This window comes from Chiloscyllium punctatum, chromosome 45, assembly GCF_047496795.1.
Source record: "Chiloscyllium punctatum isolate Juve2018m chromosome 45, sChiPun1.3, whole genome shotgun sequence".
NCBI lineage: Eukaryota > Metazoa > Chordata > Chondrichthyes > Orectolobiformes > Hemiscylliidae > Chiloscyllium > Chiloscyllium punctatum.
In genome coordinates this window covers 65,709,822-65,723,215 of record NC_092783.1, presented here as the reverse complement: position 1 = coordinate 65,723,215, position 13,394 = coordinate 65,709,822, and the positions used below count along the sequence as shown (strand labels likewise).

Below are 13,394 nucleotides of genomic sequence, written 5' to 3'. Positions count from 1 at the left end.
CAAGCTTTGTGGAGTGAGGAAGTAAGTTTCTTGCTGCAAAATTCCTAGCCTCTGACCTGCTTTTGCAATCACTATATTTACAGTCTGGCTTGTATAGTTCAGTTTCTAGTTCAGTGATAAAGATGTTGATAGTGGGATATTCAGTGATGGTAATGCCATTGCATTGTTAGATTGTATCTTAATGGAGATGCATATTGCCTGGCATTTGTTTAATGTGAATGTTGCTTGCCAGTTTTCACCTATCCTGGGTATTGTCCCCATCTTGCTGCATTTGATCATCCACTTCTTCAGTATCTGACCAGTCATTTAGGCATTAATGCTTTATCTACCAAATCAAATGAACTTAAAATATCCTACAGTTTTCCTTTCCTTGAACTTTACATATTTCAATGGCAAGGAATTTCCACAAATAATAGATTCCAACTTTGAGTTTCCAAGCCAAGTTTTATCCCATCTGTACACATCTCATTTGCACATTCCTTTGGTAATAACCTGTTTAGGAGTTTGCAAGTTCTGTGTTTGTATGGGTTTCCACCGGGTGCTCCAGTTTCCTCCACAGTACAAAAATGTGCAGGTTAGGTGAATTGGCCATGCTAAATTGCTGCATAGCTTCCAGGAATGCAAGTTGGGTGGATTAGCCACGCCAAATTTGGGGTTGCAGGGATGGGGGTTGGGTAGTGTGTGGGGGAGGGGGGACATGGTGAGGGGAGATACGGGATATCTGTGTGGCATGCTCTTCAGAGGGTTTGTGCAGCCTCAATGTGCTGGATGGCCTATATCTGCACTGTAGGGATTCTATGATTCAAAATCCCAAGATTGGTATGTACATTCAACTTGCACATCTGTCATTCTGGTTTACTTTTACAATTACTGACAGTATGCCGAAAAATATAATGAACACTATTTTGTGATACAGAGTCATACCAACAGTGCATATTCAATTCCCACACTAGCTGAAATTGCCATGATGTTCCTGCAGTCTCAACCTCTCCCCTCACTTGAGGTGTGGTGACCCTCAGGTTAAACCACCACAATCAGCTCTCTCGCTAACGAGAGAGCAACTCTATTGTCCTCAAGGACTATGGCGATTTTACCTTTTAGAGCAATGCTTCAACTCTTGTTGCCACATCAAAATCAGTGCATCAAGATTTTGTGAAAAGTCTGTAAGTAACTCAAATTTATTTCTTCAAATATATCATTACCAGTGAAATAGTGGTAACTGTCAACCCTTGATCTAGTTTTGCACAGCTCAAAATGCTTTTTGCAGCTGCAACTCATTTTGAAGGATTCTCCCTATAATGTTAATTGTTTTTCCACGCTTCAATTAACTTCTGCAGCAACATTCTCCCATTCTTTAGCTGATGGTACTGAATGAGGACATCTTGGACGGTCTATGAGAACAGTGATTTAGAAGTTACTGGACTGCTAATCTAGAGTTTAGATCCGGGTAGTGATGGAAAAGCACAGCAGGTCAGGCAGCATCCGAGGAGCAGGAAAATCGGCGTTTCGGGCAAAAGCCCTTCATCAGAATAGAGGCAGGAATCATCCAGGTTGGAGAGATAAATGGGGTGTGGGGGGGTGTGCTGGGGAGAAGGTAACAAAGAGTACATTAGGTGAATGGGGGTGGGGATGGAGGTGATAGGTCGGAGAGGAGGGTGGAGTGGATAGGTGGGAAGGGAGATTCGCAGGTAGGACAAGTCATGAGGATGGTGCTGAGCTGGAAGGTTGAAACTGAGGTAAGAAGGGGGGAGGGGAAATGAGGAAACTGGTGAAGTCTCACTGCTAATCTAGAGCTCTAACCTAACATTCTTGAGACTTGGATTAGAATCTAACCACAGTAACTGGAAAATCTTTATTCAGTACAATCTGGAATGTAAAATAGCTAGTCTAATTGGAATTATATATCCATTATCGATTGTTGTAAAACCCATGAGGTTCATTTATTGTCCTTTGAAAAAGAAAATCTGTCATCCTTACCCTGGTCCAGCCTATGTGCAGATGTAATAGCAATGTGGCTAACTCTTCACTACGCTTTGAAAACCCGAGCAAGCCACTTGGTTCAAGGGCAATTAGGGATAAGCAAATTCCAGCCTTGCCGAGTACAATCACATTCCATTTAAAAGAAATTGTCAAAAGGCAGTTTTATATTTTTCTGAAGACTAATTTTAAAATTTGTACAAAGAAAAATTTATTGATATGCCTTGATGGAGTAGTACATTGGAAATCAAAGCCCTCTATTCCCAGGGCCATTACAAAAAGTAAAGATTTTGTCAAAGTGTGCAATATCTCCAATTTACCTGTCTGGTGGACTCAGGTTAACAGAAAACATAGACCAGGTTTCTGAACTATTTAATACAAATAAATAAAGTATAGCTGAACAACTATGAGCTGTTGACATGTAGGTTTGACTCTGACCTCTTTCTAAAACCCTCCTACACATAGACAAGCAAAAGATCACTGGTACTAAGAATAGAAGGGAAGTAAAATACTGGGGAACCAATTCAGTAACACCAGTTTTCAAGATTTGATTGGAGTTAAAAGGAAATCCAAGTCCTTCAGAACCCTGATCTTTTCCTTCAGGTTTTCTTGCCTCTTCACAGGTGACACAGAGCAAATTATAAAGTCTTTAACTTGCTGGTTAATGGCAAAGCTTTACAAAAACTGGTAGCTTTAGTATTTTAATGGAAGGAGAGAGACAACACCTGCCCTTTCAGCAACCAAAGGCTTCTGTCAGTACTGTTCATACCGACAAACTGTTCAAACACGTAGCTATTATCAGGGTGCTCACCTTTGGCATTAACAACTCCACAAACCAATCAGCAGCGTTTTGCTAGCTGCATCTCATCTTGTATACACACCCCAGAGACATGCCATCTACTCATACACCTCTCTCATTACTTACAAGCAACAGTGTAAACATGACATACAATAAGTTTCAATAACTTGTTTTTTCATAATAGCTATTGTTGGCAATTTAATGTGTTTGGTTTCATTGAGTGAATGTTCAAACATTTATTCAATTTGTTTGTCCCATGTAGGAAACAGGTGATAATAACCAGTTCTGCTGGAGGAATCTCTTTTCATGCATAAACCTCCTTCGAATCCTCAATAAGCTGACCAAATGGAAACATTCAAGGACAATGGTATGTTTGAGCATGTCAACTGTACATTTAAATACAACTCCTTTCAAATTGTAAAAGCAAAGATGCAGATAGCAGTTCACTTGGTGTGCTGTTTCTGATGCACCTACATAAGCAGATTCTCATTGTTTTACATTACCATTGTTGTTAGATTTTAAAAGCCCCAATTCAGTGGGAAAGTGAAGGGTGAAACCTTAAAAATAAAAGGAGAATGACCCTCTTGAGAACCTGAAATTTATTGTGCCTGCTTGTACTCCCATTTGATAAAAGGTCTGTTATTGCACTCTGTACTCTACAACGCTATGTTAAGTATTTAGACGAGCAAAATATTGCATTCAGTCTTTAGAAAGAGGATCGATGAATACAGTGGATACTTGAATGTTTGTCAGTGAATCATATTAGTGGCTTTTCAACAATTTCCAGATATGAGGACCCACTATGGACCATAATATTTATTCAACACTAAGTAACAGCTGTAAATCCATAAAATATAAAATAAGTTCAGTAACCTATCATGTCAACATATTTGGGAATTTTAAGTGCTTACCAAATTGTGGTTTAAGAAATTGTGAGAAATTGTGTAAAATGCTACTCTACAATGAGGGGTTTTTAAAAACTGACTCTCATTCATTGCCTTCAGTGAATATTCGTTCTTCATTATATAGATGCTGGTGGTATTTAAGTCAGCTCCAATCCTGAAACGAGCACTCAAAGTGAAACAAGCCATGATGCAGTTATATGTTCTGAAGTTGCTGAAGGTACAGACCAAATACTTAGGTCGGCAATGGCGGAAGAGCAATATGAAGACAATGTCTGCAATCTATCAGAAGGTGCGCCATCGACTGAATGATGACTGGGCTTATGGGAATGGTATGTGCCTAATGTTTGTACTTAAAAAAATTAGAAATATAAACCTTACTTTATTTCATTCTTTTACAGTAGAAATCAAAAGATTGATGCTATGGTTAATTTTGCTCTAATCTTTGTTATCTTTGTCCTGTAAATGACTTCCTTCCTGGAAAGACATCCTTAAATTGTTGGGATAAATTGGATATCAAACTCTATTGTTCCTGGAATTGTCACAAAGGTTAAAGATTTATCAAACAATGCAAAAGTTCCCCAATTCATCTGTCATCTTAAACAAAGGCAAATTCAATAAAATGGATGGTCACACATGCAACTGTAGCAGCAGGAAGAGAACCCCAGCTTTTAGCTATAATAGAGAGAGGAATAAGTGTTTCCAGCTCAGCTTCAAGATCCCAGCAACTGCAGAAAGCTAAAACTGAAAACCTTGCTACCAAAGTGGATAATCTTACATTAATCCACATTATATTGTACCTACCATGCATTTGCCCACTCACTCAGCCAGTCCAAATCACACTGCATCCTCACAGCTCACCCTTCCACAGCTTTATGTCATCTGTGAATTTTGAGACATTAATTTTAGTTTCCTCATCTAAATCATTAACATATATTGTGAATAGCTAGGATCTGAGTACCAATCCCACTAATCTCTGCCTGCCCTTCAGAATAGGAGCCATTTGTACTGTCTATTAACCAATTTTTAAAATCCATTTCAATACACTACTCCAGTCCCATGCATTTTAATCTTACATGTTAACCTCTTAGAACATAGAACATAGAACATGTTAACCTCTTAAGTAAGACTATGTCAAAAGCCTTCTGGGAGTACAAATAAACCACGTCTGCTGGCTCCCCCGATCGACGCTACTAGTTACATCCTCAGAATACCAGTAGATTTGGAAAAGATAGAATGAAGTTCAGTATCCTCAGTCCACATTGTTTGCTGAGATTATCTTTTTGGTTGCCAGGACTTGCTGTTCTTCATAGAAGATAGAACAGTATAACAAACAACTGGGCTCTTCACCCCACAATGTTGTGCCGAACATGATGCCAAACTAAATTAATCCCATCTGCTCTTAGTCCATATCCCTCTATTCTTTGCATTTTCATGTGCTTATCTAAAAGTCCCTTAAACGCCCCTAATGTATCTGCCTCAACCACCATCACTGGCAGCGCGTTCAGACTGCTGCCACTGTTTGTGTAAAAAAAAATGTTGCCCCTCACATTTCCTTTGAACCTTCCTCCTAGTATCAGACATTTCAATTCAGGAAGTAAGATTCTGACCATCAACCTTATCGATGCATCTCCTTGTTTTATAAAGTTCAATCAAGTCTCCCCTCAGCCTCTGCCACTTCAGAGAAAATAACCAGAGTTTTTCTAGCTCTCCTTATAGCTCATACCTTCTAATCCAGGCAGCATCCTGGGAATCCTCTCCTACACCCCCTTCAAAGCTGTTATGTGGCGATCAAAATTAAATACAATACTCTGTACATCCAAATCAAAGTCTCATAAAGTGGCATCATGCCTACCTGACTCTTGTACTCAGTGCCCTGACTAGTAAAGGCAAGTATGCCATATGCCGCCTTTACCACCCTGTCTACTTGAGTGGCCACTTTCAGGGAGCAATTGTCTCAAAATCCCTTTATACGTCAGTGCTGTTCAGGGTGCTGCCGTTAACTGTATACTTTTCCTTAACATTTGATCTCCCAAATAACAGCATCTCATCCTTTTTCAAAAAACAAAGAGCAATGAAAGTTTGTAGCCCATGACCAGGCCCTTCGGCCCTCCAGGCCTCTGCCAATTCAAATCCACTGTCTAAACCTATCGCCCAGTTCCTAAGGATCTGTATATCCCTGTACTCCCCACCGACTCGTCTGTCTAGATGCATCTTAAATGAATCTACAGTGCCTGCCTCTCCTGCCTCTGTTGGCAACGCATTCCAGGCACCTATCACCCTCTGTGTAAAGTATTTGCTGCGTGTAACCACCTTAAACGTTTCTCCTCTCACCCTGAACGTGTGACCTCTTGTTATTGAATCCTCACCCTGGGGAAAAAGCTTATCTCTATCCACCCTGTCTATACCCTTCATGATTTTGTAGGCCTCCCTTCAGGTCCCCCCTTAATCTCCTTTTTTGTAATGAAAACAATCCTAACCTACTCAACTCTCTTCATAGCTAGCACCTTCCATACCAGGCAACATCCTCAAACCTTCTCTGCACCCTCTCCAAAGCATCCACATCCTTTTTGTAATGTGGCGACCAGAACTGTACACAGTATTTCAAATGCAGCCGAACAAAAGTCTTGCACAATTTTAACATGACCTACTAGTTCTTATACTCAATACCCTGTCTGATGAAGGAAAGCATACCACATGCCTCCTTGACCACTTTGTGTACCTGTGCAGCCACCTTCAGCATACAATGGACCTGAATTCCCAGATCTCTCTGCTCATTAACTTTTCCCGAAGCTCTTCCGTTTAAAATATGGCTCGCTGCAGAATTAGACTTCCCAAAATGCTTCACTTCACATTTGCCCGGATTGAACTCCATCTGCCACTTCTCCACTCAACTCTCCAGTCTATCTATATTCTTCTGTGTTCTTTGAAAGTTCCCTATGCTTTCTGCTACTCCACCAATCTTCGTGTCATCTGCAAACTTGCTGATCATACCAGCTGTGCCCTCTTCCAGGTAATTTTATGTAAATTACAAACAACAGTGGCCCCAGCACTGATCCCTGTGGAACACCACTGGTCACCTTTCTTCATTTCTCAAGAAACTCCCTTCAACTACTACTCTCTGACTCTGCTCAACCAGTTCTTTATCCACCTAGCTAGAACACCTTGCACACCATGTGACTGCACTTTCTCCATTAGTTTACCCTGGGGACCTTATCAAATGCCTTACTGAAATCCATGTATATGACATCTACAGCCCTTCCTTCATCACTGGTAGTAATCCCGAGATCACTACCTTTGAGGTCCTCCTCTTTGACTTCTCTCCTAGCTCCCTGAATTCTGCTTTCAGGACCTCATCTCATTTTTTCTTTATATCATTGGTGCCTATATGCGCCACGACAACTGGCTGTTCACCCTCCCCTTTTAGAATGCTCTGCAGTCGATTGGTGACATCCCTGACCCGAGCACCTGGGAGGCAACATACCATCCGGGAGTCTTGTTTTCGGCCACAGAACCATCTATCTACTCCACTTACAATAGAATCCCCTATGACTATGTTCCTACGAACCTTTTCCCACCCTTCTGAACAGCAGTGCCTGCCACGGTGCCATGATCCTGGCAACTGCTGCCCTCCCCTGGTGAGCCATCTCCCCCAACAGTATCCAAAACGGTATACCTGTTTTAGAGGGAAATGACCGCAGGGGACACTTGCGCTGCCTTTTTACTCTTTCTCTGTCTTTTGGTCACCCATTCATTGTCTCCCTCAGCAACTCTAACTGTGGTGTGACCAGTTCACTAAACGTGCTCTCCACGACCTCCTCAGCATCGCAGATGCTCCACAGTGAGTCCATCCGCAGCTCCAGAACCATCATGCAGTCAAACAAGAGCTGCAGCTGGACAAACCTCTTGCAAGTGTAAGAGTCAGGGACATCAGCCATGTCCCTGAGCTCCCACATCAAGCAAGAGGCACATGCCACAGGTCTGAGGTCCCCTACCATTGTACGCCTTAGTTTTAACTCAACTAACTAATCCCAAACAATGCACTTGAATATATAAAAGAAAAGAAAAATCCTTACCATACAGAGTCCTCTTCTTCTGGTTACTTGTCTGGATTAAACTCTATCTGCTGTTTCTCTGCCCATATCTGCAACTGACTGATATCTTGCTGTACCCTTTGAACAACCTTCTCCACTATCCACAACTCCACTGATCTTTGTGTGAGTCTGCAAATTTACTAACCCACACATCTATATTTTCATTCCATTCATTTATGTACATCACAAAAAGCAGAGGTCCCAGTATGGATCCCTGCAGAACACCAATAGTCACAGACTTCCAGCTAGAAAAAGACCCTTCCCCCACTACCCTTTGACTTCTTTGTTCAAGCCAATTTTGAATCCAAGTGTCCAGGTCACCGTGGATCCCATGCATCTTAATCTTCTGGTTGAGCCTACACGAGGGACCTTGTCAAAAGCCTTCTTAAAATCCATTAAGACAACATCCACTGTTTTACCCTCCTCGTTCACCTTTGTTACCGCATCAAAAAATTCAATTTAGTTTGTCCCTAATTAGTCTACACTTTTCCAAATGCTTGTAAATCATATCCCTAAGAATTCTCTCCATTAGCTTCCCAACCACCGATGTGAGACTCACTGGTTTGTAATTTCCTAGATTATCCCTGTTTCCCTTTTTGAATAGATAAACGACATTTGCTACTTGCCAGTCCTCCAGGAACTCTCCAGTGGCTAGTGCAGATACAAAGATCTTGGTCAAGGACCCAGCAATCTCCTCTTTTGCCTTCAAATAACCTGGGCTAGATACCATCAGACCCTGGGAACTTAACAACGTTAATGCTTTTCAAGAGACCCAACACCACTTCTTTCTTGATCTCAGAACATATTAGCATGCTCCACACTAATCTCCCTATTCTCCATGGGTGAATACTGATGCAATGATCTCACCCACATCCTCTGCTTTCAAACACAAGTTCCCTCTTTTATCCTTGAGTGGTCCTACCTCTCCCTAGTTATTCTCTTGTTTTTAATGTCAGTATAGAATGCCTTGGATTCTCTTTAACCCTATTTGTCAAGGTCATTTCATGGCCCTTGCTCTTCTAATTCCCTATTTGAGTTCTTTCCTGCTTTCTTTACATTCCTTATGGACCCTGTCCAATTTTAGGTTCCTAAACCTTACATACGTTTTTTTTTATTTTGACAAATTCACAACCTCCCTCATGTAGGGCAGCACGGTGGCACAGTGGTTAGCACTGCTGCCTCACAGCGCCAGAGACCCGGGTTCAATTCCCGTCTCAGGCGACTCTCTGTGTGGAGTTTGCACATTCTCCCCGTGTCTGCGTGGGTTTCCTCCGGGTGCTCCGGTTTCCTCCCACAGTCCAAAGATGTGCAGGTCAGGTGAATTGGCCATGCTAAATTGCCCGTAGTGTTAGGTAAGGGGTAGATGTAGATGTACATGTAGGGGTATGGGTGGGTTACGCTTCGGCGGCGGTGTGGACTTGTTGGGCCGAAGGGCCTGTTTCCACACTGTAAGTAATCTAATCTAATCTAAAAAATGTTCCTTACCTTTGCATCCTTGTCCTCCTTACTGGAACATGCTGGTCTTGAACTCTCATCAGCAGGTCTTTAAACAGTTCCCACATGTCAAATTCGGACTTGTCTGATAACAGCTGCTCCCAGTTAACTCTCCCAAGCTCCTGCCTAATACTGTTATAATTTGCCCTCCCCCAATTTAGTACGTACCCACAAGTTCCTGACTTACCCTTATTCATAGCAATCTTAAAACTTAAAGGAGTTGTGATCACTGTGTCAAACTGCTCTGCCACTTAAAAGTCAGTCACCTGATCTAGCTCAGTAGCGAGTACAAGGTCCAGTATAAAGTCTGTTCTGGTTGGACTATCCACATACTGTTTCAATAAACTGTCTTGGATGCACCTAACAAAGCCTTCTGCACTAAGAATTCCCAGTGAATATGGGAAAGTTAAAGTCACCCACTATGACAACCCTGTCAAATCTTCCGTAATCTTCTCACGTAGTTGTTCCTCAATGTCTCAGTAGCTGTTGGGGTGGACAATAGTATAATCCCATCAAAGTGATTACATCTTTTTTTTATTCAAGTTCTTTAATTACTTTTCTCTAGGTTCTTTTTCTCTTCTTCACAGGAGGCACAGGTAAACTGGTACCTTAATTGTAAAGTCTCTTGGTTTCTGTTGGAAGCTTTAGCTTATGGTTACTGTTGAGGGAAAATAAAGTGGCTTTCTGTAGGCTTAGTGATTTTTCTACTGCAGAGAAAGTTACCACTTCCCCTTCTCGAGGTCTGAAGGCTTCTGGAAGTATCATTCATAACCCAGATGTCAACCATATAGTTGTTGGCAGACTGATAACTTTTGAAATTGACAACTGGTCACCACTCCACAAACCAGTCAGCTACTTGTTCTGGCTGAAAAATACTTTGTACGTATCCTTTGAGTTCAGACCTTGGTAACATCCCATTTGCATCAAACTCCTCCACGGCTTGAACAAAGCAACAGAGTGAACTCCATTTACAATGATTTTTTGTAACACAATTTTTAAAAGTGCCGCAATCTGTTGTACAAGCTATGATTTTTAAAACAGCCCTTTTTCCATTTCAGTCCATAATTAAAAATACACAAACATAAAAAGATAATGTCTTAATGCTGCATTTTCCTGAAAACATCTAAAAATGACCTTTCTCCATTGAAGTACTTCATTGGTCGTCATGATTATTTGTACCCCTAAAAGTTTGTTTTTGTATTCTTTCTGGGTAATATGGCCTTTGCTCTCAATACTAGGAGTTATTGGTCACCTTCAGTTTTCCCTTTGAGAAGTTCGTAAACCTCTGCCTTTAATCACTGCAGTCTGTTTGGTGAAGATGCTCATGTCGTGCGTTTTCACGTGGAAGTTTTAACAGTGGAGATACACAGTGGGATTGATAGTGTCACAAGGCAGACTGAAATCTAGGAGCTGTCTGGACTTCCAGTTTAATCATGCTTAAATATATACTCTAGGCTGACCTGCCAGTGAAGTATGAAGGTAGTGCTGTATTTTTCATTCTTGCATTCTTTACGATAGAACTTCAAGTGCAGTTACATGTTTGTGTGGAAGTTTCATTTGGATCTGTAAGCTTAATCGGAAATTCATGGAAGTCACATTCTGGAATGATGAGGTCAAAGGGCTATCATCTTCTAAACTTGAACAGTTGAGATCTGTTATCCTATAAAAAGCTAAATCATTGACAGTGAATTAAATGTTATATTTTAAAGTCCATTTTAAATGATAATAGCTTTTAATTTAGTATTCTAATTTCAAAATGTTATTTTTAGACCTTGACGCCCGTCCGTGGGATTTTCAAGCTGAGGAATGTGCTTTGAGAGCCAACATTGAACGTTTTAATAGTCGCAGATATGATAAAAATCCAAGTAATCCTGATTTTGCTCCAGTGGATAACTGTTTGCAGAGTGTACTAGGACAGCAGCTGGTACTGCCAGAGGAATTCCAAATGAACTATGACCTGTGGCTTGAGAGGGAAGTATTCTCAAAGCCAATCAGCTGGGAGGAGCTTCTTCAGTAATTTCCAACTCCATTCTGTATCATAGTCAATCATTCTGTAACTGTGTAATAATCACTGTCTTCGTGAACTACATTTTGTAAGCTGGGAGATCTAATGATTTTATTTATCGACATATTGATGATGGGAATCAAAGCAGATTTTCTTCCCAACTATTGTATGTGACGCTAAACTGAATACCAAGTCACTAGTATCTGTTGGAAAGTGTTTATGTGGTAATTACGTGGGATATCTTTGGGCCTGTCATGACTCATATTGTTAAATAACATACTTAGCTTCACACATGAATAAACACTTGGTTGAGGTACCAGAGGACAACCATAACTCCAAAAGCTACGGTCTGTGGGAAAGGTGATGAAAGAATTGAAAGTAGTAGCAGTCGAGGAACCTTTCAAGCCACAGGGAGTTAATTGACTGATCATTAACTATGGTGAAAAGGTAATGCCGTAAAATGTTGTTTTATGTTTGTGTCTACTTGTTGCTAATATTAACCAAGAATTTCAATATATGTACCACCTCTCATAGAATTCTAGTTTTTATATATATATTTGCATTGTTCCTATTTAATTGTTGAATATATAATGCAAGATTTTCTGGCCCTAGTACAAATATCTTGTTAAGTGGAACCTTAATTGTTTTGAAGTGATGTGTGAAAAAGCTTTTTCACTTAGTGAATAGTTAGGTTTATGGAAGGCAGTGATTGAAAATGTGATGGAAACCGGTTCAATTGAAGCATTCAGAGGGCACTGAATGATTATTTGGAAAGGAATAGTATGTAAGGGTGTGGGGGAGAAAAGCAAGAGAGTGCCATTGGATGATGATGCTCATTTGAGGAACTGGTGTCGACAAGATAGGCTGAATGGCTTCCTTCGTGCCATAATACCACTGAGCATCTTAATTCTGAGACTTCATGTTGCGTCTTCACAATGTTCAGTCGAGTTGCAAAAGTCAAACACCTATTTTAAGACCAGTATTCTAAAGAATCAAATCAATCCCACTTCACAGAACTCCAACAGCATTTTTGGAGAATGTAGAGAATTGAACTCTTTCTATTAATTCCAACCATTCCGATTGTATCAAATCCTAATGAACTTGATCCCTTTCCATTCACTCCACTGACATGCAATTTCTGATCTAAATAGGAAATGATTGCATATTTGTTGTCTGTATACCCACATAAATTCTTTGTGTTATTTTTCCAGTGTCAAACACATGGAGAACCATCACTCTACTGGTGTTCATAATCTTTTTAAAAATGTATTTTTATTTGCTTTGTGTTTCATCAACTTGGTGAATGCATTATTTAATCAGAACTGATCTAAAGATATGCCTGTTTCTTTTTCATCAAGCTACTAATGCACATAAGAGTTGTACTCATTCTTATAATCAGAAGGATTAGATTAGAGCCATAAAATGACCATTATGATGAAAAATAGTTGAAAGGGACATGAACAATTGTAAACTTTGAATGTAAAAAGGTTGCTCAATCACAAAGTTAAACAGTTGGAGTTGATTAAAAAGCAAATGAGAAAAGTGAATTGCTTCCATTATTGGAGAGAGGAACCTTAACCAACAAAAAGCACTCTGCCATTAACTTCTTTGCAATGGTAACTGTAGCTAATCAAGTGAAATGTTCGTAAGATCATAGAATGGTTGTAGCATACAGACGGACATTTGGCTTGTTGTGCCAATGACAATTCTTTGCAAGATCAATTCCCCTAGTCACCCTCACCCATCTCTCCCCAAAGCTTTGTAATTGTTTTCCCTCCAGATGATGATCAAGTTTTCTTTTGAAGGCATTGGTTGACTCTACAGTAAACGTTCTGTATCCATGAAATCACAAATTGTGAATTTGCCTATCTGGGTTAAAAAAAATACAAGTAGCAACAAGAATCAATATCCATGAGCAAAAATCATGTATCTGTGATTTTTTAACCTATCTTTAACAGGCTGTGCACTGGAGAATTTCATCATTCGTAGAGCTATGAGGAACGGAACCCTCGTTACAAAGGAATAACTATCTGCATCACAAATTCAGGCAGTGCATTTCAAATCTTAACAAGTCACTAGTTACCTAGGTATCTATTGATATGTTGTCAACAAATTGAGGATTT

The 13,394-nt window shown here is 40.3% G+C and overlaps 1 protein-coding gene across 3 annotated transcripts in view; it reads left to right on the top strand.

The window, feature by feature from the left end:
- LOC140467524 (striatin-interacting protein 1 homolog) overlaps nucleotides 1–12,813 on the top strand; it is a 188,609-nt gene extending 175,796 nt beyond the window's left edge. For all 3 annotated transcript variants that reach the window (XM_072563969.1, XM_072563967.1, XM_072563968.1), the window contains 3 exons: nucleotides 3,039–3,143; nucleotides 3,806–4,010; nucleotides 11,036–12,813. In XM_072563969.1, the coding sequence (XP_072420070.1) occupies nucleotides 3,039–3,143; nucleotides 3,806–4,010; nucleotides 11,036–11,283 (558 nt within the window). In that variant the 3' untranslated portion in view covers nucleotides 11,284–12,813. The remainder of the gene's footprint in view (nucleotides 1–3,038; nucleotides 3,144–3,805; nucleotides 4,011–11,035) is intronic.
- The last annotated feature ends 581 nt before the right edge of the window (nucleotides 12,814–13,394 follow it).